A 25406-nucleotide genomic window follows, 5' to 3' on the forward strand; every position below is an offset into this window, starting at 1 on the left:
GGCAGTGCTATTTTTTAACCTATGAGGAACATAAGGCTCACAGAGGCTAGGTGATTGTCCAAAGCTATATAGCTAGTGATTAACCTAAAAACAAACCCAGGACTTCCCAAACTCCACTGCTTGTGCTTATCACATAATTTTATATATACATCTATTTTGGGGAGTGTCTCCCAAACACTCATAGGGAATAAGCAGAGAAAGATCTGAAAGGTCACTTAGCAAGAAGCCCACAGGAACAGATTCATTAGCTTCTTCCAAAGGGATGAAAGGAGGGAAGAAAGGAGCACCCCCAGCACGTCCAGCCCTGGGCTCTCAAGCACTGTCCCAAGCAGCCAGCACCTTGGTGAAGCAGCTTCATGGCCATGCTGTCCAATTCTTGCTCTGACTCGTTCCTTAGCTGCACTACAGAGAGGAGGCTCAGCAGCAATGGCAGGTTCCCTGACACTGTGAAGAAGAAGGAGGAATAGTCAGGGGCCTGACACTCAAATCACCTCAAGGTCAGACAGATACCCATCTGGCTGTAAAATGTTTGTTGGGATTTACCCATATTTCCTACATTCTTCCTTCTTTACTGGGCACAGTGGCAACTGACATACTGAGTGCCAACTCTGGGTTGGGTACCAGGAATTCAGTATTTCACTTAATCCCCTTAAACCATGTGAAACAGGGATTGTCATTCCTATTTTGCAGTAAAGAAAACTGAGCGAAATAAGCCAATCAGAGAAAGACAAGTATCACCTGGTCTCACTTATTTGAGGAATATAATGAACAAAATAAGCTGATGAACAAAATAGACCCAGAGACATGAAAGTAGGGAACAGAACAGACTGACAAATCTCAGAGGGAAGGAGGGTGGGGAGGGGGGTGGGAAGAGATAACCCAAAGAACTTATGCATAACCAATGGATACAGACAACAGTGTGGTGAAGGGGGTAGGCAGAGCAGGGAGGAGGGTGTCAATGGGGGAAAAGAGGAAGAAATTTCTGTAATACTTTCAACAATAAGATATAAAGATAATTTAAAAAATAAAATAAAACTGAGGCCTAGAGAGACTGAGTGACTTCTTCAAGGTCCTGCAGCTAATAAGTGACAGGACTAGGACTTGAACCCAAATCTGAATTCAATGCCCACAGTCTTTCCACTATGTGTGTCCACAAAATCTCATGGCTCTTAAACACTGTTGTCAGTTAGATATGGTTTATCCTTCCTGCAAAGGAAAGGCTTGGCTCCTCCAGACACCCTTAAATCTATTTCCACCGCCCAATTCCTGCCTCAAGTCAGGACTAGAGCAAATGCCACAGCTCTCTTCTAATTTCTCAGCACTAAATTGCTTGGAAATTGAATTTAAAAGTTCAACTTTCTAAAAATAAGAAAAGGCAAACCAATCCCAACCTTTTCAGTGTCTTCATACTGTACCAAACACAAACTTCCTTTACTCCAGGGAGTCCCATTCCAGATTTGGAAACTATCCCTTTGGATCTCACTGGGAGCTTCAAATACACCACTGATCAACCCCCTCATAGACTCCTGCTGGCTGCTGCTGCCTCCCTGGCCTCGCCCACATTCCAGCTTTCTTCTTCCCACCTGGAGGCTGCCATTCTTGTGACAAACAGCTCTGAGAACATGCCATGCAGGGTGGGAACATGCACACATACATCAAACACACCCACCCATGCTAAACACACAGTCATTAAACATAAAAACACTCACACACACACCCCAAACCAAATATGTTGAGCACCCACTCTCCAATAAGAGGAAGGAAGTAAAGTTCAGTTTGATGCCACACTGGCCTGACATATTTTTTGCAGAGAAAACTTTGATTCTCTCTCCTGGAGCAGATCTCATCAGGGCAGATGCCCACGTCTTACTGACCTTTAGGTCAAAATGTGCCCCCAGAAGCTACAGACTGACCTTCTGATGGGGAGGTCCCATGTTCCACCAGCAGATGCTGTAGGATCAGCAGGAAGTGACCTCGGATGAGACCACCCACTTGGACATCCTCATGTCTTCTCAAAAAGGTCCTCAGGACGATCAGTACCTTGTGGGCTATGTCCCCAGGGCTGGAATAGATGAGATCCTGAGCAGGAAAGAAGAAAGTCAGAGCTCAAAGGGCATCATGGTTAGAGACAGGTAGACAGTAGAGAAAAGAGGGGCTTGGAAAGGGCCCAGGATGATGATACCACAGAACCTGGGGAAAGAAGCTCTCACTTACGTAGCACCGATTTTGTACCACCCTGACAGCCTATAGGTCCATTCTAAGAAGGAGGAAATGAGGTTTAAAGAGATTACATGATGTAGAGGAAAAAGGGGCCACATACTAAACCTGACAAGCTCAGGAGTCCAGCATGGCAGACCCTATAAACTCAGAGATAAAAAATAACCACACAGGATGGTTTGAACATAAAAATTCCTAACTAAGCCCTGGCCAGTTTGGCTTAGCAGTTAGAGCATTGATTCTGGGTTGCAGGTTCGATCCCTGGCCCAGTTGGGGTTGTAAGAGAGGCAATCAATCAATGTCTCTCTCACATCGATGTTTCTTTCTCTCTCCCACCCTCCTTTCCACTCTATCTAAAAATCAATGGAAAAATATCCTCGGATGAGGATAAAAAAAAGTCCCTAACTAAAAGTGAGTCATGGATTGCCTGGCCAGTGTGGTTTAGTGGATCGAGTGTCACCTCATGGACTAAAAGGTCCTGGTTTCATTCCTGATCAGGGCACATGCCTGGATTGGGGGCTCTATCCCCAGGATGGGGTGTGCAGGAGGCAACCGATGTCTCTCTCTCACATCAATGTTTCTATCTCTTTCCCTTCCTTTCTCTCTAAAATAATCAATAAAACATATTAAAAAAATAAATAAAAGTAAAAGTGAGTCATGCCAGGTAGTCACATCCTAGGCCTGTAGCATTCTTGACAAAGGTCAATCTTTACCTTAAAAGTGAGCCTATTGTCTTTTTATAGCTAAAACAGCATATCTTTGAAATGTCAGAGTAATCTCCTTTTCCAGATCCCTCAAGGCACACATACCATCGCTATGTGCTATACTTAACTGTTAACTATCCTATACCCAACAATGTAAGGGAAGTATGTCTCTCAGATTCACTTTTTATCCAATCCCAGAGATTCCTCACCCCTACTTCCCACACCCCTAACCCCATTTGTTTTCTCCCGCCTCCTTAATTTACCAATGGATTTCATGTAACCTTCCTTATGTCTCCTCCTCTGATTCTAATGTATAAGATAAACTGCAAGACTGCCATTCTCTGGAGCACTGTCTCTATTGAGATTTTGCTTCCCAGCAATTGTCATCAGTTTGGCTCAAATAAACTCATAAAAATTCTCTACAGGTTTGGACATTTCTTACATGGGCAATGATGTGCTAAAGGTCACATAAGCCAGTATGTGGCACAACTAAGATTTGAATGCACATCTAACTCCAAGCCCAAAGTTCTTTCTACTTTCGAGGATGCCTCTCTCATGCATATGAAGGTATCAGGGTCAAGAAAAGATTATTTCAGAACAGCAGATCTAATTGTGCCTTAAAGGAAAAAAATAGGGGGATGGAGATGCCACATGATGGGTTAGGACAGACTCGGGGTACAGGGAGAAGTGAGGACCAGGTCAGGCCTTTTCTCTGCCATGGCAATCTGGCTATTTCTGCTCCAAGCTATAAAGGCCTTGGTTCAGAAGGTGGGAAAAGACATTGCATTTTATTTGTTTTCACAGTTATTTTAATGAGTATATGTTAAAGGTAAAGCCAGTCAGAAGCTGTACCAGAGGCTATCCCACTGATGGCTCCTAGCACCTACCAGCTTGAACAAGCCAATTTATTTGGACAGGCTAACGTGCTGAGCCAGTTAGGGCTGTGCAATGAAGCCAAAGTCACACACAGACTCCCTTTCCAGAAAGTACAGCTCCTGACACACAGAGACATGGATATAGGGCACCTGACCAGACAACTCCAGATGTGCTGATCACTGGATGGCACGAGTGTCTGGCCTTGGCTCTTCACAAATCTCCATAGCTGCCAGAGAAACAACTATAATCTCAATAACAACCACTCAATTATGGCCTAGTAATGTCAGGTACTATGCTATGTTTAAATAGTAGCTATATGTTTGTTTATCTGTCTTCATAATAACTCTTCCAGGTAGGAGTCACCCCAAGTTTTCAAATGAGGAAACTGGGGCAAACTAAGTCGTTTCCCTATCAAGAAAGCAGTGACACCCTGACCTGTCTCTCACTTCCATGTTTCTGTCCCTCCCTCCTTCTCTACCTGAAACAAAAAACCAATGGAAAAATATCCTCCAGTGAAGATTAAAAAAAAATAAAGCAGTGGCATTTTAACCATGAGTTAATGAAGGGTAGGGATGAGGTCAGCTTCATCTTTGTCACCTTGTAGGACTGAGAAAACATCTCTGGAAGGACAGGGTCACAGAATGGGAGTGCTAGAGGGAATCTCAGTTCATTTCCATCAAAACTTTTACTTTACACTGAGTATGAGATTGATGCCCAGAATGGGTGTGATTTGCCCACGGTCAAACTAGTTTCCAGATCCTCCTCCTTCAACAGCAAGTGTCTGCCTAATTGCCAGATCTGGTCCCTTAGAAACCTAAGTTAGTACATTTTAAAGGCCCAAAAGAAAGGGGGCTACTCAGCCTTTGGTGGCTATGGTGAATGCTAGGAAAATGGTGCATCCCACCACATGGGTCAGTGGGAAGGTTCTGGGCGGAACACAACCCACTCTATAATCTCTCCTGCCCAGAGCTGTCCAGAATTCTCTGGGACTGGACCAACCAGGGTGCCATGGCCTAGTATGGAACAGAGCTTCTGACATCATTGTTTTTCACATCTAAACAACCTACATAAAAGACCATCCACTGATAAGAGTGGCAATTAACAGCTTTGTTTTCAGTTGTTAATTATTGCCCATATCAAAAACAGAAATTGGTACCGACACATATTTTTAGACTCTTTTCCCCTCCTGTGGCTAAAGGCTGGGGAGGAATGGTAGGAATTATATACATAACAGACAACAAAGTTGTTCCTCACTATTTTGGTTTTTTTAACCACTGATGTTACTAGGATCTGATTTAGTGTAAAACTCATTAATGTTAGGCTCCAATCATGGCCATGACCCTTTTTTTTTTTCCTTTTCTTTTTTGGTACATGCCCCTACCAGGAACCGAACCCGGGACCCTCTGGTCCGCAAGCCGATGCTCCAACTGCTGAGCCAAACTGGCCAGGGCAGGTCACCACCTCTATTAGCTATATGACCTTAGGCAATTTAATAAGCTTCTCTAAGATTAACATTTTCTGTGGTTCAGTCAGTCAATGATCAGTAAATGATTAACCTACTGTGTACAGCATACCAAGAGTGTTCCTATGTATTCTTTCATTTACCTCCCATTATCTCCATTTTATACATGAGAAAAGTGAAGCTTAGAGATGCCTTCATCTTCCAGGACCTGTATGTAGCATCCAGCCCTAAGTGCAGTTCCTTCCTGTTGAGCTCTACCTGGCAAAGCTCAAGGCTCCTCTCTGCCCTGAACCCCCATCCCAAGAAGGAGGAGTGAAGAGGATGATGTACATTCAAGGACAAGAACTGGGTCACCACAATAACAGTTGGGGTACCTGCTCCAGCTTGTGTGGGACAGGTACTCTCTTAATAATTTGGTCTCTTGCCTGGCTGGTGTGGCTCAGTGGTTGAGCACTGACCCATGAACCAAGAGGTTGCCAGCTCGATGCCCAGTCAGGGCACATGCCCAGGTTGTGGGCCCAATCCCCAGTGGGGGGCATGCAGGAGGTGGCCAATCGATGTTCTCTCTCATTGATGTTTCTATCTCTCCCTACTTCTCCCTTCCTCTCTCTCTAAAATCACTGAAGAAAAAAAAGAAAAAGCTGTGGTACATATACACAATGGAGTACTATGCAGCTGTAAGAAAGAAAGATCTCTTACCCTTTGAGATGACAGGGAGAGACGTGGACAGTATTATCCTCAGCGAAACAAGCCAATCAGAGACAGAAAAATATCACATGATCTCACTTATTTGTGGAATTTAATGAACAAAACAAGCTGATGAACAAAACAGACCCAGAGACATAGAAGTAGGTTACAGAATGACAAACCTCAGAAGAGGGGAATGGCAGGGAGGGAAGAGATAAACCACAGAACTTATATGCATGTATGTGTAACCATGGACATAGAGAACAATGCTGGGGGTGGAAGGCAGAATTGGGAGGAAGGTGTCAATGGGGGGGAAAGAGAAACATCTGTAACAAAATTAAAAATAACAAAATAAAATAAATACAAAAATGGAAAAAAAAAAAAGAATAATTTACAGGGAATCAATAGTAGAGTAGGTGAAACTTAGAAGCAAATCATCGATTTGGAATATAAGAAAGCAAAAACATCCGATCAGAACAGCAAAAAGTAAAAAGAATCCAAAAAAATGAGGATAGTGTAAGGAGCCTGTGGGACAACTTCAAGCATACCAACATTCACATCATGGGGGTGCCAGAAGGAGAAAAAAGAGAGCAAGAAATTGAAAACCTATTTGAAAAAATAATGACAGAAAACTTCCCTAACTTGCCAAAGGAAACAGACATACAAGTCCTGGAAGCACAGAGAGTCCCAAACAAGATGAACTCAAAGAGGCCCAAAAAAATGAGGATAGTGTAAGGAGCCTGTGGGACAACTTCAAGCATACCAACATTCACATCATGGGGGTGCCAGAAGGAGAAAAAAGAGAGCAAGAAATTGAAAACCTATTTGAAAAAATAATGACAGAAAACTTCCCTAACTTGCCAAAGGAAACAGACATACAAGTCCTGGAAGCACAGAGAGTCCCAAACAAGATGAACTCAAAGAGGCCCAAAAAAATGAGGATAGTGTAAGGAGCCTGTGGGACAACTTCAAGCATACCAACATTCACATCATGGGGGTGCCAGAAGGAGAAAAAAGAGAGCAAGAAATTGAAAACCTATTTGAAAAAATAATGACAGAAAACTTCCCTAACTTGCCAAAGGAAACAGACATACAAGTCCTGGAAGCACAGAGAGTCCCAAACAAGATGAACTCAAAGAGGCCCATGCTAAGACACAAGATCATCAAAACGCAAAAGGTTATAGATAAAGAGAGAATCTTAAAAGCAGCAAGAGAAAAGCAGTTAGTTACCTACAAGGGAGTTCCCATAAGACTTTCGGCTGATTTCTCAAAAGAAATTTTGCAGGCCAGAGGGAGTAGCAAGAAATACTCAAAGTGATGTAAAGCAAGAACCTACAATCAAGATTATTCTATTCTGCAAAGCTATCATTTAGAATTGATGGACATATAAAGAGTTTCCCAGACAGGAAAAAGTTAAAGGAGTTCATTACCACCAAACCAGTGTTATATGAAATGTTGAAGGGTATTCTTGAAGAAAAAGAAGATAAAAAAATATGAACAGCCCTGGCCGGTTTGGCTCAGCAGCTGGAGCATCAGCCTGCGGACCAGAGAGTCCTGGGTTTGGTTCCCGCTAGGGGCACGTACCAAAACATATATATATATAGGAACAATAAAATAGCAATAAATACACACCAGCAATTGAATCTACAAACAAAATGAACAAGTAGAACAGAAACAGATTCATAGATACAGAGAATTTTTTGTTGGTTGCTCGATGGGAGGGGGTTGGGGGAATGGGTAAAAAAGGCAAAGGGATTAAGAAGTACAAATTGGCCCTGGCCGGTTTGGCTCAGCAGTTAGAGCGTTGGCCCGTGGACCAAAGAGTCCCAGGTTTGGTTCCTGCTAAGGGTACGTACCATGGTTGCAGTTTGTCCCCGGCCCTGGTTGGGATTGTGTGGGTGGTGACCACTCGATGTGTCTCTCTTACATCAATGTTTCTCTCTTCCTCCCTCTCTCCCTCCTGCTCTATCTGAAGATAAATGCAAAAAAATGTCCTCAGGTGAGGATAAAACAAAAAAAGAAGTACTAATTGGTTGTTAGATGGACAAACCTCAAAAGGAAGGGGGAAGAGAGGGAGGAAGAGATAAACTAAAGAACTTATATGTATATATGCATAACCAATGTACAAAGATAATAGTGTAGGGAAGGCAGGCAGTGCAGGACTGGGGAGGAGGTCAACAGGGGGAAAAGGAGGGACATCTGTAATTCATTCAACAATAAAGATAAGTTTAAATAAATAAATAAAATAAGTCTTTTTTTTTTATTTTACAGAGAGAGGAAGGGAGAGGGAGAGAAAGACAGATACATAGATGAGAAGCATCCTCACATCTCCCACTGGGGATCAAGCCCACAACCTGGGCATGTGCCCTGACCAGGAATCAAACTGGCGACCTCTTGGTCCATGGGACAATGCTCAACCATCTGTCACACCAGCTGGACTAATGCTTTATTTTTAACCCATTCCTTCTCCATTTTCCTTCCTCCACGAAGCTAAAGCATGAATGTGGTCCTTATCAAGCCAACACATGTGTGACTGCACAAGATGACAGTTCTAAGAGATGGGAGATGAAGACTGAGTGGGGAGTGTGTGCATGTGTGAATGTGGGCAGAGACAGGTACCTAAGAATGTGGGATAGATAACATGCAAGTGTTATTTTTACCACATCACTCCAGTAAGAACATCAAAGGAATCTCATTGTCTCTGATGGGCTGTGTCATTCTTTCTGGACTAAGGAAGGGCCAAGCATGTGTACTAACATTGAAGGCAGTGGTGTGCTGCAATCAGTTTAGGACCTGCCAGTCACTAGTAATTGCTCATTAAATACAAAGTATCAAATATAAAAATAATTTTTAAATATATAAGTTACAACAGTTACCTCTATAATTATATCATTCTCTTTCATTGGTTTTCAATGTGCTTTCTTGAATGAAAGAAAAAAAGGCAAAGTTAAAGTCAATGTGTCCGCAATCAGACATCTCCATCTACATGTCCCAGGAATGTCCTTTGACATTAAACCCTTCTTAGCGGAATCTGCTTTATTTATTTATTTTCTAATACTCACCCAAGGACATTTTTCCATTTTTGTTCAGATAGAGTGGGAGGGAGAGAGAGAGAGGGAGAGAGAGAGAGAGAGAGAAACATTGATGTGAAAGGGACACATCGAGTGGTGGCCTCTCGCACGACCCCAACCACGGCCAGGGGACAGATCGCAACTGAGGTATGTGCCCTTGACCGGAATTGAACCCGCTACTCATTGGTCTGTAGGCTGAGCCAAACCAGCCAGGGCACAAAATCTGTTTTAAAGACAGGGAGGTGAGAGGGAATGGTGGCTGATATCAGCATCTCATAATTCTATCCCCTGGAAAAGACAAGGTCACATATCTCTCAGTGAACAGACTTCCATCAGACTTAGGACAAGGTACAGACTTACAGAAACTAGGCACCTGCCAGCCAGAAGGACTTCCTACTCAAATGGGAACAGCATTAAGTCCAGAGGTGAGCAGAAGCAGCTGTTGTTGCCTCCTGACCTCAGTAAACCAGCTCCTGAGAGAGAGAGCCCATTATTTCTAAATGCAGAAATGAGCAAGTGGTCACCTACCAGCAAAATAAGCAGGATGCTGGGGCTGCTTCTGAGTATGTGGAACAAGTCTCCTAAGCTGGCAGGAAGGGTGGGATGTCCAGCAGAGGGGACATCATCCAGCTCCTCATAGCTGCTGTCTTCCCAGGAAAACCAAAGTTCCAGGACACGATGCCCAAACCTACTCATCAGCTCTGGATACAAGAGGAAGAACCTGAGCAGGAGGGGGTGATGGGTGTAGATGAGGTGCAGGTCGGAGATGCCCTCTAGAAAGTTTCTGATGACACCAACCATAGCCTGGAGGCAAATAAAGAAAGAGGTTAAATATACCTTGCAGAAGACCCAAGAGACCCCACCAAACATAACCAAGACATGACTGGAAAAAATGTACTGGCATCTCAGTACTCAAGGACACCTGCACTGGCTCACCCTAGAGCCCTCCTGGAAGAAGAAAACCCCACTGTGCTTACCTTAGGACAGTAGTTCTCAACTGGGGGTGATTTTGTTCCCAGGGTTAGACCGTTTTTTTAATGTTTTTATTGGTTTTTAGAGGGAGAGGAAAGAAGGAGACAGGGATAGAAACAATGATCAGCTGCCTCCTGCATGCCACACACTAGGGATCGAGCCCACAACCCTGGGCATGTGCCCTGACCAGGAATCAAACCAGTGACATTTTGGTGCATGGGTCCACTCTCAACCACTGAGCCACACCAGCTGGGCTGGTTAGACATTTTGGATGGTCTTGATTAAGGGAGTGCTACTGACATCTAGCGGTAGAGAGCAGGGATACCACTAAATACCCTATAAAACAGGACATGCCCGGCTGGTATGGCTTGATTGTCATCCAGAATTGAACCCTTGACTCATTGATCCAGAGGCCAATGCTCTAACCGCTGAACCAAACTGGCCAGGGCTATGGGTTTAGTTTTGGACTCTCAATTCTATTCCATTGATTTAGATGTCTATTCTTATTCCAAAACCACACTGTCTTGATTACTGTAGCATTGAAATAAAAAAGTGCAAGACCTGCCCTGGCCAGGTGGTTCAGTTGGTTGGAGCATTGTCCTGATATGCCAAGGTTGAGGGTTCAATCCCCAATCAGGGCACATACAAGAATCAACTGGTAAATGCATAAACAAGTGGAATAACAAATTGACACTTCTCTCTCTCCCTCTCTCCCTTCCTCCCTCTCTTTCAAATATCAATCACTAAAAATTTTCCATTTTAAGTGTGAGTCTTCTAACTTTGATCTTCTTTCTCAAAATTATTTTGGGTATTTTGGATCTCTTGCATTTCTATATAAATTTTAGGATCAACTTGTCCATTTCTGAAAGAAAAAAAAAGGCAACTAAAATTTTGATCAGGATTGTGTTGACTCTATGGATCAATTTGCAGAGTACTGCCATCTGAACACTACTGTCTTTTCTTTTTTTTTAAATCCTCACCTGAAGATATTTTTTTTTCATTTATCTTCAGATAGCATGGGAAGGAGAGAGAAAGAAACATCGATGTAAGAGAGACATCAATTGGCTGCCTCCCACAAGACCCGGACCAGGGCCAGGGACCAAACGGCAACCGAGGTACATGCCCTTGACTGGAATCGAACCTACAACTCTTTGGTCTGCAGGCTGACATTCTAACCACTAAGCCAAACTGGCCAGGGCTTTTGTCTTTTCCAGTTTTATTGTGATATAATTGACACAGAACATGGTATAAATTTATGATGTACAATATAAGGATGTGATAAGTGTATATGTTGTGAAATGATTAACACAAAAAGTTTAGTTAATATCGACTACCTCACATAGTTACAAGTTTTTTCCTTGTGATGACAACTTTAAAGATCTAATCTCTTAGCAACTTTCTTTTTTAAATGAATTTATTTATTTATTTAATCCTCACTCGAGGATTTTTTCCATTTATTTATTTATTTATTTTTCAGGTAGAGTGGAAGGGAGAGAGGGAGGGGGAGAGAAAAAGAGAAACATTATATGAGAGAGGCACATTGATTTGTTGCCTCTCTCAACCCAACCAGGGGCCAGGATCAAATCTGCAACCCAGGTACATGCCCTTGACCAGGAATTGAACCCAAGACCCTCAATCCTCTGGCAAACACTCTAACCACTCTGCCAAACTGGCCAGGGCAGCAGCTTTCAAATATACAAAATAGTATTATTGTTAGCTATAGTCATTGTGTTGTATATTACATCCCCAGAACTTATCTTATAGCTGGCTATTAAGTCTTCTGATTCACGAACACAAAAGAATGTCTATTTATTTAGGTCTTCTTTAATTTATTTCAATGATGTTTTGTAATTTTCAATGTACAAGTCCTTGTACTTTTAGTTAAATATTTTTTCTACGTATATTATTTATTGATACTGCTATAAATATAGTTATTTTCTTAACTTCATTTTCAAGCATGTTATTAAAGGTTATTAAAAGTTTGCCTTTTTGGCTTCTCTCCACTGTCTTCCATGTCTTAGCAAAGGCGCATTAAACTAGGATCCCTTCCTTAAATATTTAGACTGGGCCACTTCTTTTTTTTTTTTTTTTTTAATCCTCACCCGAGGACATTTTTCCATTTTTTGTACAGATAGAGTGGGAGGGAGAGAGAGGAAGAGACAGAGAGAGAAACATCGACGTGAAGGGACACATCGAGTGGCTGCCACCGCACGACCAACCAGGGCCGGGGACAAACTGCAACCGAAGTACGTGCCCTTAGCAGGAACCGAACCAGGGTATCTCCGGACCGCAGGCTGACGCTCTAACCGCTGAGCCAAACCGGCCAGGGCTAGACTGGGCCACTTCTTAAATCTCTATTCTCAGCCTGAAAATTCTCCCTTCACCTTAACCTCCTCCAGGAAGTCTCTCCTGATGCAACAATCTCCCATGTGTCTTCGTACCTCTTGGCCAGTCCCTTCAGGTTCCAGGAGAGCACTCACTGCTGCTTCTGCCTGCTGTATAGGAAATATTTTTGTCTTTCCTGGAAAACCAGTGGTCCCGGAGGGGAGAGAATGTGTCTGATGCACCTCAACCCTGACATGGCCTCACATGGCACCTGCCATATGTCAAGTGGTTAATCTACATTATCTGAGTTGCTAAAATGTTGAGAGACAAATAAAAAATGTGCTTATTTATTTGAGTAGTGTTCAAGGGCTTAGGAAATGCTGATAAAACTGGAGAGAAGTTACTAAAAAGAAAGAGCTTCCAGGAATAAGTAGGGCTTGAAACTCTGAAAAGTCCATTCCCCAGAAACACCCACACTACACCTACTGGGGGTCCTCACACACACACCCAGAAGTATCTCGTCATACTAGAAAGCCCAAACTCTGTTAAAGACTACTAGGGTTGCGCTGGCCGGTTTGGCTCAGCGGTTAGAGCATCGGCCTGCGGTCCAGAGAGACCCGGGTTCGGTTCCCGCTAAGGGCACGTACCTCGGTTGCAGTTTGTCCCCGGCCCTGGTTGGTCGTGTGGGTGGCAGCCACTCGGTGTGTCCCTTTCACGTCTATGTCTCTCTCTCTCTCCCTCCCACTCTATCTGAATAAAATACCGAAAAATGTCCTCGGGTGAGGATAAAAAAAAAAAAAAAAAAAAGACTACTAGGGTTGTGTCAAAAGGGCTTAGGAACTACCATGAACAGACGCTGACTGGCCAAAGATAGAACAAATTGAGCCTCAAAAGGCTAGTAACTATAGAGAATTGAAACACATCAAATATTTTTAAATCCACGAGTTCATAACAATACTAAAAAAATATCCTTGGTCACCTTTGGAGAATGCTAGGCAACCAATTCATTTTTTTTTTTTTTTTTCCTCACCCGAGGACATTTTTCCATTTTTTGTTCAGATAGAGCGGGAGGGAGAGAGAAGAAGAGAGAGAAAGAGAAACATCGATGTGAAGAGACACATCGATGTTTCTCTCTCTCTCTCCCTCCCACTCTATCTGAAAAAAAAATGGAAAAATGCCCTCGGGTGAGGATAAAAAAACAAAACAAAACTGATAATTAGCCCTGGCTGGTTTGGCTCGTTGGTTAGAGTGTTGGCCTGTGGATCGAAAGGTTGTGGATTTGATTTCTGGGTTCCAGGTCTGACCCCCAATTCCATTCGGGGTTGTTTGGGAGACTACCAATCTGTGTGTCTCTGTCACATGGATGCTTCTCTCTCTCCCTCCCCACTCCATTCCACTCTATCTAAAAGAATCAGTGGAAAAATATCTCAGGTGAGGTTTAAGAGAAAGGATCAAATATTCAACCTATTCTTCCTATACAATCTATCATTCATAGTAACCAAATAGTTGATGAGGGAAGTTTCTTTTATACAAGTATTCCAGTTAATAAACAAAGAGAATGACAAATTAGTATATTATTATTTTGTAATCCCTAATGAATTAATGAATCAATGCAGTGATCACCAATGGCTGCTAATAACACAAAAAGAGAGACAATGGGAATTTGTATATCTATGTCTATCTCACTTAAAAATCCATTGCACTTCTACACTTTCCTTTCTGCTTCCATTCAAATTAAACCAAGTTCACTTATATCACATTTCCCAACAGTAATCAAAAAGAAACAAACTGCCCTGGCTGGTTTGGCTCAGCGGTTAGAGCGTCAGCCAGTGGACCGGAGAGTTGCGGGTTTGGTTCCCATTAGAGGCATATACCTCGGTTGCAATTTGTTCCTGGCCCCGGTTGGGGTCGTATGGGTGGAAGCCACTCAATGTGTCTCTCTCACATTGAAGTTTCTCTCTCTCTCTCTCTTCCTCCCTCTCTCCCTCCCACTCTGTCTGAAGATAAATGCAAAAGTGTCCTCGGGTAAGGATAAAAAAAAGAGAAAGAGACAAGATTAATAGTCAGTGAAGGAAGAGCATCCTCAGGTTGAGGCTGAAGAGTCTACATCTAAGGAACAGAAGCAATCTTTAGTTAAAAAAGGAGAGAGATTCAGTGATGAATCAGACATAGTCCTTGTTCCCCAAGAGTTTATGAAGGAACTAGAGAAGAAAAAACTTGAACATCCATAAACACCATCAAAAGTTATTTGAGATCAGCCTGATTAACAATCTGGTCCCCAGTAACCCACTTTGTTTGATAAACTGTTACCAGAAGGAAATACCTCACACCTCTCTCCTCGAGCACAAACCAGAGTTGGTACTAAGAAAAGAGCGTTGGGAGTTGGTCAAGTGTGAGTTGGAGCCCTCCCATCATGACCTAGAGAAAATGACTAACCCAAGACTTGATTTTCTTGTCTGTAAAAAGGAAATAATAATCTCTGACTCCCAGGATTGTTGAGAGAATTAGATAAATACATAGGCTCTGTATGTGTCTGAACCCTACCCTCTCTACTCCCCTCCCCCAATTCTCTCTCTCCCACTCCCGCTTCTCTATACATATAAACTCACGGTCTCTCAAGGAATCACAATGTACAGAGGTGCAGGAGGAGGAAGAATGACAGGAGTTTTGGCCCATACCTCATCTAGTGCATTGTCTTTGTCCTGGCAGACAGCAAGCAGATAGATCGATGCTCTGAAAACCACAAGTGGAGGGTGCTCACCCTGGTCCTGCAGAGACAGTAGGAAGCTTTGCACAGCCACAAATAAGTCTGCCTCTGAGACAAACCTGTCAACCAAAGAAAGTCTGAGTGAGAAAGGAAGAGATAGCTGTCCTGCCTTGCCACATCCCCACTTAGCCACTGTCATTCTGCTCCAGTATGTCCACAGCCCAGTGACACCTTGTACAAAGAGAATGCCATATATGCTTATAAAGCATTATCACACGCACAACACATGGTTCTATGCTTTGTGCAAGGCTGTTAGGGCCCAGAGACTCCTCACTCACACCTAGAAGGTGAAACATCAGCCAGGTAGACCAACATGGTTAAAAAGAAGGATGCTACTTCTGGGGGTCACGAGGCCCTGCTCTGGCAGCCAGTCCACACCTCTCGTATTTATCATTAAATATTTGTATGTTCAGTGGGCTCATTTCTGGGGGAGGGAGACATCTATGCTTGTATATGCAAGAGAGATGAGGGTAAGAAGACTGACTTTTCACTATATATATTTTTATACCTTTTACATTTTCTACCATGAGTATGTATGATAGGTGTATCAGATTAAGTATAAAAAATTTTTTTAAATGGGTAATATTAAATGCAATGTGGTATGCTAGACTGTTCCTAGAACAGAAAAGAAAGAGCAGGGAAGACATTTTCAACAAATGGTGCTGGGAAAACTGGGTATCACATGCAAAATAATGAAGTTGGATACTTGCCTAACACAATATTAAAAAATTAACCCCAAATGGATCCAGACATAAATGTAAGACCTAAAACTATAAAACTCTTGAAGGAAAACATATGGCAAAAGTTTCATGACATCAGATTTAGCAACAATTTCCTGGATATGACACCAAAGGCACAGATAACAACAAAAAAATAGACAAATTGGACTTTGTAAAAGTTTTTAAATTTTGTGCATCAAAAGACACTATCAACAGAATAAAAAGGCAACCCACAGAATGTAAAACAGTATTTGTAAATAATATACCTAATAACAAATTAATATCTAGAATATATATAAAACTCCTAAATTTCAACAATAAAACATATCAATCTGATTAAAAAATGAGCACAGGACTTGAATAGACATTTCTTCAAAACAAGATATACAACCTGGCCAGTTTGGCTCAGCAGTTAGAGTATAGGACTGCAGACCAGAGAGTCCTGGGTTCGGTTCCTGCTAGGGACGCATACCTCGGTTGCAGTTCATCCCCAGCCCCGGTTGAGGTCCTGCGGGTGGCAACCAGTCGATATGTCTCTCTCACATCAATGTTTCTCTCTCTTCCTCCCTCTCTCCCTCCCGCTCTTTCTGAAGATAAATGCAAAAATGTCCTTGGGTGAGGATAAAAAAAAAAAAAAAAAAAAGAAGAAGAGCCCTGGCCAGTTTGGCTCAGCGGTTAGAGCGTTGGCCTATGGTCCAGAGAAACCCGGGTTCAGTTCCCGCTAGGGGCGCGTACCTCGGTTGCAGTTTGTCCCCGGCCCTGGTTGGGTCGTGTAGGTGGCAGCCACTCGATGTGTCCCTTTCACATGGATGTTTCTCTCTCTCTCTCTCCCTCCCACTCAATAATACAACCCATTTTCCACTTATCTGTGTCCCCAGTGCCCAACACCAGGCTTAGAAAAGATGCCTCTGTAAATATTAAATTGAATTGGGCTGCAGATGCGGGTCTCAGAACCCATCGCCAGCCACCAGCTCTGAGCACTGACCTGTCCTCATGGATGTAGGCCAGGTAGAAGAGGAGCAGGATGCAGTACTGTCTCTGACGAGCAGTTCCCTCCTGGCAATCTGACAGGAAGGCAAGGCTTTCAGGGCTCCTGCTGCTTATCTGGGGTAGCCCATGCTGCAGGACCTCGGACACTGTAGAGAGTTCTAGGGAGAAAATAAGCAGGAGAAAACCACACAGAGAACACAGGAGAACAGGCAATGAGCACATGGGTATCTACTATATGAAGAGTACTGCACAAGGTAGCAAGGGTACATCGGATAACAGCAAATCAGAACCCCTTCTTCCTTTATGCAGCTTTCAGCCAACCAGAAGAGACTAAAGATGACATGGATACATTCATTCATTCATTCATTCATTTGGCAAATGTTCACCCAGAGGCTACTCTAGGCCAGGCTGTGAGACACAGGCCCTACCTCCAGGCAGCTGGTGGGGAAAAACAGATAATGAAACAAATAACTGCAGGACATATGATCAGTGCCATGTTCAAGTAGAAGAGGGAGTACCTCATGCCTCCTGGAATGAAAACAAGCTCAAAGGAGGGAACTATGGAGGGTGAGCAAATAACAGGCAGAGAAGGAAAAGAAAATAAACTAGGGACAGTAAACAAGGTGTTCAGAGGCCTGGAGGCATAAGAAGACATGTCATGTCATGTTTATCGGGTGGCAAGGAATTCAGTGTGATTGGACTGTCAGTGAATAGATGTGGAGTGTTAGGAGTGTTAGTTACGTAATTTGTAGCTAGACTGTGAAAGACCTTGATGGCTGAGTAAAGAATTCGGATTTTAGCCCTGGCAGGTTTGGCTCAGTGGTCAGAGTTTCGGCTCTCAGACTGAAGGGTCTCGGGTTTGATTCCCAGTCAAGGGCATGTATCTGGGTTGCAGGTTCGATCCCTGGCCCTGGTCAGGGTCATGTGGAAGGTAGCTAATCTATGTTCTCTCTCACATCAATGTTTCTCTCTCTCTCTCTCCCCCTACCTCCATTCCAACTCTATCTGAGAATTAATGGAAATGTATACTCAAGGGAGAATTCGCAAGGAAAAAAAAATTTTTTTTAATTTAAAAGAATTCAGATTTCATCCTGAGAGCAGATTCCTAGATTTCTTTTTTTTTTAGATTCCTAGATTTCTTATGAAACCTCTGTTTCATAAAAGAAAGGGTATTTTAATACCAAAACAATATGAAAGAAAAGGACATCAGAGCTTAAAATTTTAATAAAGTCAACATTGTGAAAAATTTACTACATTATCTTAATTTTCCACATTTCATCACAGACCAGAAAAAACTCCATCACTGTCTGACAGTGCCCCATAGACGAATGTTTGGGAACCATGGCTGAAAGCCAGAGGAGTTAAGATGTTAAGACCTGGTTTTCAGATAGATTCTTCCAGCATGGATAGAGACAGGGTGGAGGATGAAAGACTGAAAATGGAAGTCTTTCAAAGACTGAAAGTTGGAAGTCAAACAAAAGGGCCCATCCTGCAACTGCAGTAGACCTAGGGCCAAGTAGAAGATGAAAATGGAGACTGTCCCAACTGCAATATGGTAGCAGAGCCAGGTCAAGTTTCCTAATATTAAGTTTAGTCCTTTTTCCACCAAAGTGCACTATGAGCATTATGATGACAACGAAACTAATATTCTTGAGCCTCACACACCCACCTGCCCTCTCTTCTCATATTTTAAAGAAGCAGTGCGTCTGTAATAAAGTTGGCTGCTCTTCCTGGTGATCTGAGATTTGACATCTCAGTGCCCAGGAGGCAGATATGTGGAGCTTCTTGTATCTGATGAGAGAGGGAGCTGCCAGCAGCAGTGGGGTTGGCATTGTTGAGCACAAGAAGCCCCAGTGATGTGGCTCCATGGCAGAAATCCTTGTGCTATTCTCTCTGCAGGCCAGACCACACCTGAACAGGCAGAGAGCTTGGACCAGCAGAGAGGAACGGCAGTGCAATGAGAGAACTAGGAGCAAAGCCAGGATGGAAGGAATGAAAATGCTCACCTGGGTTTCTCTCTCTCTCTCTCTCTCAGCATGGTGTTTGAGAAGGACAAAAGAGAAAGAGGTTCAGAAAGTGAGGGAGTTGACAGGCACCATAAATGTAAAAAGAGGAAACACGAGCCCTGGTTAGTTTGGCTCAGTGGTTAGAGTGTCAGCCCGCTGACCAAAGAGTCATGGGTTCGATTCTGGTCAAGGGCCCTGGTAGGGGTCATGTGGGAGGCAACCAGTCGATCTGTTTCTCTCACATCGATATTTCTCTCGCCCTCTCTCCTTCCTATTCTGTCTAGAAATAAATGGAAAAATATCCTCGGGTAAGGATTTTTTTATTTATTTTATTTTATTATTATTTTTTATCCTCACCCGAGGATATTTTTCCATTTTTTGTACAGATAGAGTGGGAGGGAGAGAGAGGAAGAGAGAGAGAGAGAGAAACATCGATGTGAAGGGACACATCGAGTAGCTGCCACCCGCACGACCAACCAGGGCTGGGGACAAACTGCAACCGATGTACGTGCCCTTAGCGGGAACTGAACCCGGGTCTCTCCTGACCGCAGGCCAACGCTCTCACCGCTGAGCCAAACCGGCCAGGGCGGGTAAGGATTTTTTTAAAAAGAGGAAACAGCCCTGGCTGGTTTGGCTCAGGGCTGGTTAGAGCATCGACTTGCGGTCCAGAGGGACCCGGATTCGGTTCCCACTAAGGGCACGTACCTTGGTTGCAGTTTGTCCCAGCCCTGGTTGGGTCATGAGGGTGGCAACCACTCGATGTGTCCCTTTCACATGGATGTTTCTCTCTCTCTCCCTCCCACTCTATCTGAACAAAAAATGAAAAAATGTCCTTGGGTGAGGATTAAAAAAAAAAAAAATAGAGGAAACATGAGTGGCATTATGTCTTACCCAAAATAAAGATATATTATTTGTTGAATGACTAAAATGATTAAATTGTTTTATGTTATACATAAGAGAGAGGTCTAGGATAGAGGAACTCCTTAGAGCAAAGAACATATCGTATCCCCAGCAGAATCTAGGCCTCCCCTGGCATGTAGCAGAAGCTCACTGAATATTCAATGAAGGGAAAACTTTGAGCTGTCAGCCCTGCCTTCTGCATGGGTTTCCTTTACCTCACTCAGACCACTGATAAAATGTCACCTCCTCACAGGGGTCTTCCCTGACCACTCTGTCTAACATATATCACCTTCCTCTATCAGCCCTAAGTCCTCTTGCCCAGTTTTATTTTTTTCATAGCACCTATCTATCCCTGACACTGTATTTATGTGTTTATTGTCTGCCTCTCCCACTCCATGAGAACAGGACTTTATATCCTAGCTCTATCAGCAGAGTCTGGAGTAGAGTCCGACACACATTAGATGTTCAAGAAATATTTCTTGAATGAAGAAACGAACCAGTCTGTTAAAGATATTTTGAGCAGGTGTCTATGCAGGTAACAAGCAGAGAGCAAGAGGTCTATTGTGGGGGATGTGGCGGAGCACATGGTCGAGGGAGAAAATGGGTTTGATGAGCTGTAGGGTCCTTCTGGACCCTTAGAGTCTAAGGGTCCAGGAGTCTTGGATTCCATCATTTTCTGGTTTTATTATCTCATCTCCCTAGAAATCAGCCAATAGTTCCATCATTCCATGATTCCATGGCCCTTCTGGGCAGCTTCAAGCAAAGGGATCTTATTGAATTGACTCACTACCCAGCCAAATGATAAGGCATCCAGACTCTGAAAGACCACCACAGACCTCATGAGTAGTCAAATAGCAGCATCTTACCTTCTTGGGAAGGTGGACCTGTATTCTCTGGAGCTGAGAGGAGGTTGATGCACAAGGAGTAGAGGAAACTGGCACACATCTGGTTTAGAGCTGAATGACTTGGAGAAAACGAAGAGCAAAGAGAGAAGACATTGCTACTTTGGTTGGGACAGCATTATCCCTACCATATACTGGGGCACCACTGCTTTGTGCCAGAGCCCAGTGATATTCTAATCATGATGCCGGTAGAGGAGGTCCAGAGGTGGCTATAAAAAAGTAAATATGGGCCCTGGTCAGTTTGGCTCAGCAGTTAGAGCGTCGGCCTGCAGTCCGGAGAGACCCGGGTTCAGTTCCTGCTTAGGGGCATGTGCCTCGGTTGCGGTTTGTCCCCAACCCTGGTTGGGTCGTGCAGGTGGCAACCACTCGATGTGTCCCTTTCACGTCGATGTTTCTCTCTCTCTCTCTCTTCCTCTCTCTCCCTCCCACTCTATCTGAACAAAAAATAGAAAAATGTCCTTGGGTGAGGATAAAAAAAAAAAGTAAATATGGACCCTGGCCATTGTGGCTCAGTGGTTAGAGTGTTGGCCCATGCACCAAGGGTCACAGGTTTGATTCCAGGTCAAGGACATGTACCTGGGTTGCAGGTTCAATCCCCAGCCCTGCTCAAGGCATGTTCGAAAAGCAACCAATCAACGTGGTCCCTCGCATATCAATGTTTCTCTCTCTCTCCCCCTCCCCTTAAAATCAATGGAAAAAATATCCTCAGGTGAGGATTAACAAAAACAAAAAAGTAAATATGGAGCCTGGCTGAAGTAGTGCATTGGTCGAGCATTATTCTGTGCACAGAAAGGTTGCCGGTTCAATTCCTGGTCAGGGCACATACCTGGGTTTCAGGTTTGATCCCCAGTAAGGGAGCACAGGGAAGGCAACCAATGGATGTTGCTCTTCTCTTCTCCGTCTCTGTCTCCTCCTCTCCTCTCTTCTCTTCTCTTTTTCTTCTCTCCCTCCCTTCCTCTGTCCAAGCATGTCCTGGGGTGAGGATTTTTTAAAAAGTAAGTATGGAACCTGCTGCTGAATTATGACTTAGGCACTTGGTCCATACAGGTATTGACTAAACATCTGCTGAAAAAATAAATCAAGGAGGGCTACTAAGTTCCAGTTTCACAAAACATACAAACAAAAAATTTGGCTTTTAAGTTTAATAAACTGAATATGAATTAAAAAAAAAAAAAAAGTGTACCTGATCAGGAAAAGGCTGAGGAATACTAGAAAGAGAGGAAGCTGTTGAACGCAAGACGGGTACTCAAGAACTACAAATAACCAAAATTGTGGCTTTAAATCCAGATGGATCCCAGAATTTTCCTCTGAACACTGGGTGTTCTATTCAGAGACATGAAAGGAGAGCTAAATACTGCATTGTGGTCACTTTGCAGGCTGTAGGCATTAATGAAAGGAACCTGCCAAGTACGTGCAGAGACAGGTGGCAAATCATTAATGGGAAGGTTCAGAGGCTGCTCCAGCCCTGGCCGCTGTGGCTCAGTTGGTTGGAATATTGTCTTGTACACAAAAAGGTGGCATGTTTGATTCTGGTCAGGGCACATGCCAGAGGCAACTGATCGATGTTTCTCTCGCACACTGGTGTTTTTTTTTCTCTCTCTCCCTTCCTCTAAAAAACAATTAAAATTTTCTTGAAAAACAGAAACCCAACAAGATAGACTGAGGCAGCAACCTCTACTTGGAATAAGAGAATTTCTCCTCTGGAATTGCTGGGCTGGTGGCAACTAGAATATGACTCTTTTGTTGTTGTTGTTGTTGTTAATCCTCACCTTAGGATATTTTTTCTGTTGATTTTTTCAGAGAGAGTCAAAAGGAGGGAGGGGGAGGGAGCAAGAGAGAGAGGGAGGTACAAAGAGAGGGAGAGAAAACAATTGATATGAAAGAGACACATCAGCCCTGGCCGGTTTGGCTAAGCGGTTAGAGCATCAGCCTGCGGACTGGAGAGTCCCGGGTTTGGTTCCCCTAAGGGCACGTACCTTGGTTGCAGTTTGTCCCCAGCCCCGGTTGGGGTTGTGAGGGTGGCAACTAGTCAATGTGTCTCTCTCACACTGATGTTTCCTTCTCTCTCTCTCTCTCTTCTTTCCTTTCTCCCTCCTGCTCTATCTGAAGATAAATGCAAAAATGTCCTCGGGTGTGGATAAAAAAAAAAAAAAAAATGCTAGAGCCTGGTTGGTGTGGCTCAGTGGATTGACTGTCGTCCCATGGACTGAGAAGTCCTGGTTTGATTCCTGGCTGCAGGCTTGATCCCCAGTAGGGAACATGTAGGAGCATTTCTATTTCTCTCTCTCTTCCTTTCTCTCTAAAAAAATCAATTAAAAAAGATATAGAAGCATATCCTGCTCATCTCACCAATTACTGAGTAATTCTGACACTGTGTCAATCCCACCATGGTCCTTTTAGATTAAACCACACTAGTCAGAAATTTCCACTTGTCCAGTCAAGAAGGATGCTGGCTCCTTGACAATTTTGCCTGGGACCATACGTACCTCAGGCCACTGCAGAACCTGGCCTTCAGTTCCAGAGTTAGTCGTATGAAGGATGAGGCAGCTTGGAAACAGTGGAAGGAAAGCAGAAAGCAGTTTAAATCAGATGTGTTACAGAGATTCCCAAGTCTAGGTGGTATCGAAGAGAACTAGTTTTAAAATCATGCAGACCAGGGTTCAAATTTTGCTCCATCACTATCTAGTATTATAACTCAGAGCACTTATTTAACTTCTCTGAGAATCAGTTTCAATATCTATACCTCATAGGCTGCTGTGAAACTGAGATGAAAACAGGATTCTAAACAAGGAGATCATCAAGAGCTCCCACTGCACCAGCTCCTGTTGGGGATAATCTGTATTCTGCCCTGGGGCTAAAGCATATAGCTAGGACTCAATCCCTCTGAGTTTCACAGCAACTTTCTGGGACAGCAGTTTAACCTATGACTCCTCCTGCTCCTCCTGGCCCAGTCTCTCAGGGACCCAGACTTTCTCCATCCCCTGTTCCAGGTCTCTGCTCAACTCTTGGCTAGCAGTGCCTGCTTCCCTCTTCTCTCCTGCAGGTTGGGCCCCTGATCCTGTTCTAGCTGGCTTCATACTGCATAGATCTCCCCATACACAGCCTTTCTCTACATCCCTTGCTCTCTACCACTGCCCCCTCCTCCGAGATTTATACATCTGAAACTCTACCCATCTAGCACACCAAGACTGGATCCTCTTGGCTCTTGAAGTATGGCAGGCAAGAAGAGTGAAGGAGCCCTGGCCGATTTGGCTCAGCGGTTAGAGCATCAGCCTGCGGTCCACAGAGACCCGGGTTCGGTTCCCGCTAAGGGCATGTACCTTGGCTGCAGTTTGTCCCCGGCCCTGGTTGGGTCGTGTGGGTGGCGGCCACTCGATGTGTCCCTTTCACATCGATGTTTCTCTCTCTTCCTCTCTCTCCTTCCCACTCTATGAGTAAAAAAGGGAAAAAATGTCCTCGGGTGAGGATTAAAAAAAAAAGAAGAGTGAAGGAAAGGAAGGAAAAAAGTGTGTGTCATCTGTCACAATGACTAAGGTACAGTCATTCAGAAAATCTATCTATGTTATCTCACTTAATTCTCATTAGTGTTACCATGTTCTAACAAAGAACATTGGAGATAAGAAAATTGATTTGCCAATATCAATAAATAAGTAAAGGATGAATAATCCCAACCCACCTGTACTAACAACAAAGGTCCTGCTTTATTTCCTCTTCCACATAGCCTCCCACTTTCTCCTAGAAGCTCCCACTCATACTTTCTATGTGGAATACCTTCCTAAGGGTTTCCTGTGCTCTGTTCTTTTCCTGGAAAGAACAAAGATCCCTCCAAACTGGGACAAGGGACCTCCCCAGAATGACCCAGACCATCCATCAGAAACTTCCTTGGAAAGAATGAGATGTGACAACAGAACCAAAAGTTGGAGTGGTGCAGGACCAAGGAATTCAATGGCCTCTAGAAGCTAAAAAAGGCATGGGAACAGATTCTCCCCTAGAGCCTCCAGAAGGAGCCAGCCCTGCCTACACCTGGATTTTAAACCCCTAAGACTAGTTTTTAGACTTATAACTTCCAGAACTATTAAGATAACTTGTGACTAGTTTTTAGACTTCTTTTTTTTTTTTTTTTTTAATCCTCACCCGAGGACATTTTTCCATTTTTTGTTCAGATAGAGTGGGAGGGAGAGAGAGGAAGAGAGAGAGAGAGAAACATCGATGTGAAAGGGACACATCGAGTGGCTGCCACCCGCACAACCAACCATGGCCAGGGACAAACTGCAACCGAGGTACATGCCCTTAGCGGGAACCGAACCTGGGTCTCTCGGGACCGCAGGCCGACACTCTAACCGCTGAGCCAAACCGGCCAGGGCTAGTTTTTAGACTTCTAACTTCCACAACTATTAAGATAATTTGTGTTGTTTTAAAAAAAAAAGGCCTGGCCAGTGTGGGTCAGTGGTTTGAGCATCAGCCTATGCACCAAAGGGTCACAGGTTTGATTCCCAGTCAAGGGCATGTACCTGGGTTGCAGGTTCGATCCCTGGCACCAGTGGGGGCGCATGTGGTAGACAACCAATTGATGAGTCTCTCTCACATTGATGTTTCTCTCTCTCTCCTCATCCCTTCCTTCCATTCTCTCTAAAAATCAATGAATAAAATAGCCACAGGTGAGGATTAACAAACAAACAAAAAAGAAAGATAAGAAACTCCTTCAAAATCCCAAATCAAATTTACAGACAACTGCAGAAAGCATTCCCTCATCTCCCCAGGTCTAGAACCTGCCTCTCTCCTTCCACAGGACCTTTCTCTGCTTCTCA

General features: G+C 43.7%; 1 protein-coding gene across 1 annotated transcript in view; it reads right to left on the minus strand.

Annotated features, from left to right (window-relative positions):
- Nucleotides 1-25406, minus strand: part of MEI1 (meiotic double-stranded break formation protein 1) — an 85065-nt gene that overhangs the window by 17296 nt on the left and 42363 nt on the right. Inside the window, exons 16-22 of the mRNA XM_036252179.1 lie at nucleotides 23085-23145; nucleotides 20563-20660; nucleotides 16786-16948; nucleotides 14993-15140; nucleotides 9546-9821; nucleotides 1914-2079; nucleotides 340-444 (exon numbers count right to left, since the gene is read on the minus strand). Of these exons, the coding sequence (XP_036108072.1) occupies nucleotides 340-444; nucleotides 1914-2079; nucleotides 9546-9821; nucleotides 14993-15140; nucleotides 16786-16948; nucleotides 20563-20660; nucleotides 23085-23145 (1017 nt within the window). The remainder of the gene's footprint in view (nucleotides 1-339; nucleotides 445-1913; nucleotides 2080-9545; nucleotides 9822-14992; nucleotides 15141-16785; nucleotides 16949-20562; nucleotides 20661-23084; nucleotides 23146-25406) is intronic.

This window comes from Molossus molossus, unplaced genomic scaffold (genome assembly GCF_014108415.1).
Source record: "Molossus molossus isolate mMolMol1 unplaced genomic scaffold, mMolMol1.p scaffold_m16_p_10, whole genome shotgun sequence".
Classification (NCBI taxonomy): Eukaryota; Metazoa; Chordata; class Mammalia; order Chiroptera; family Molossidae; genus Molossus; species Molossus molossus.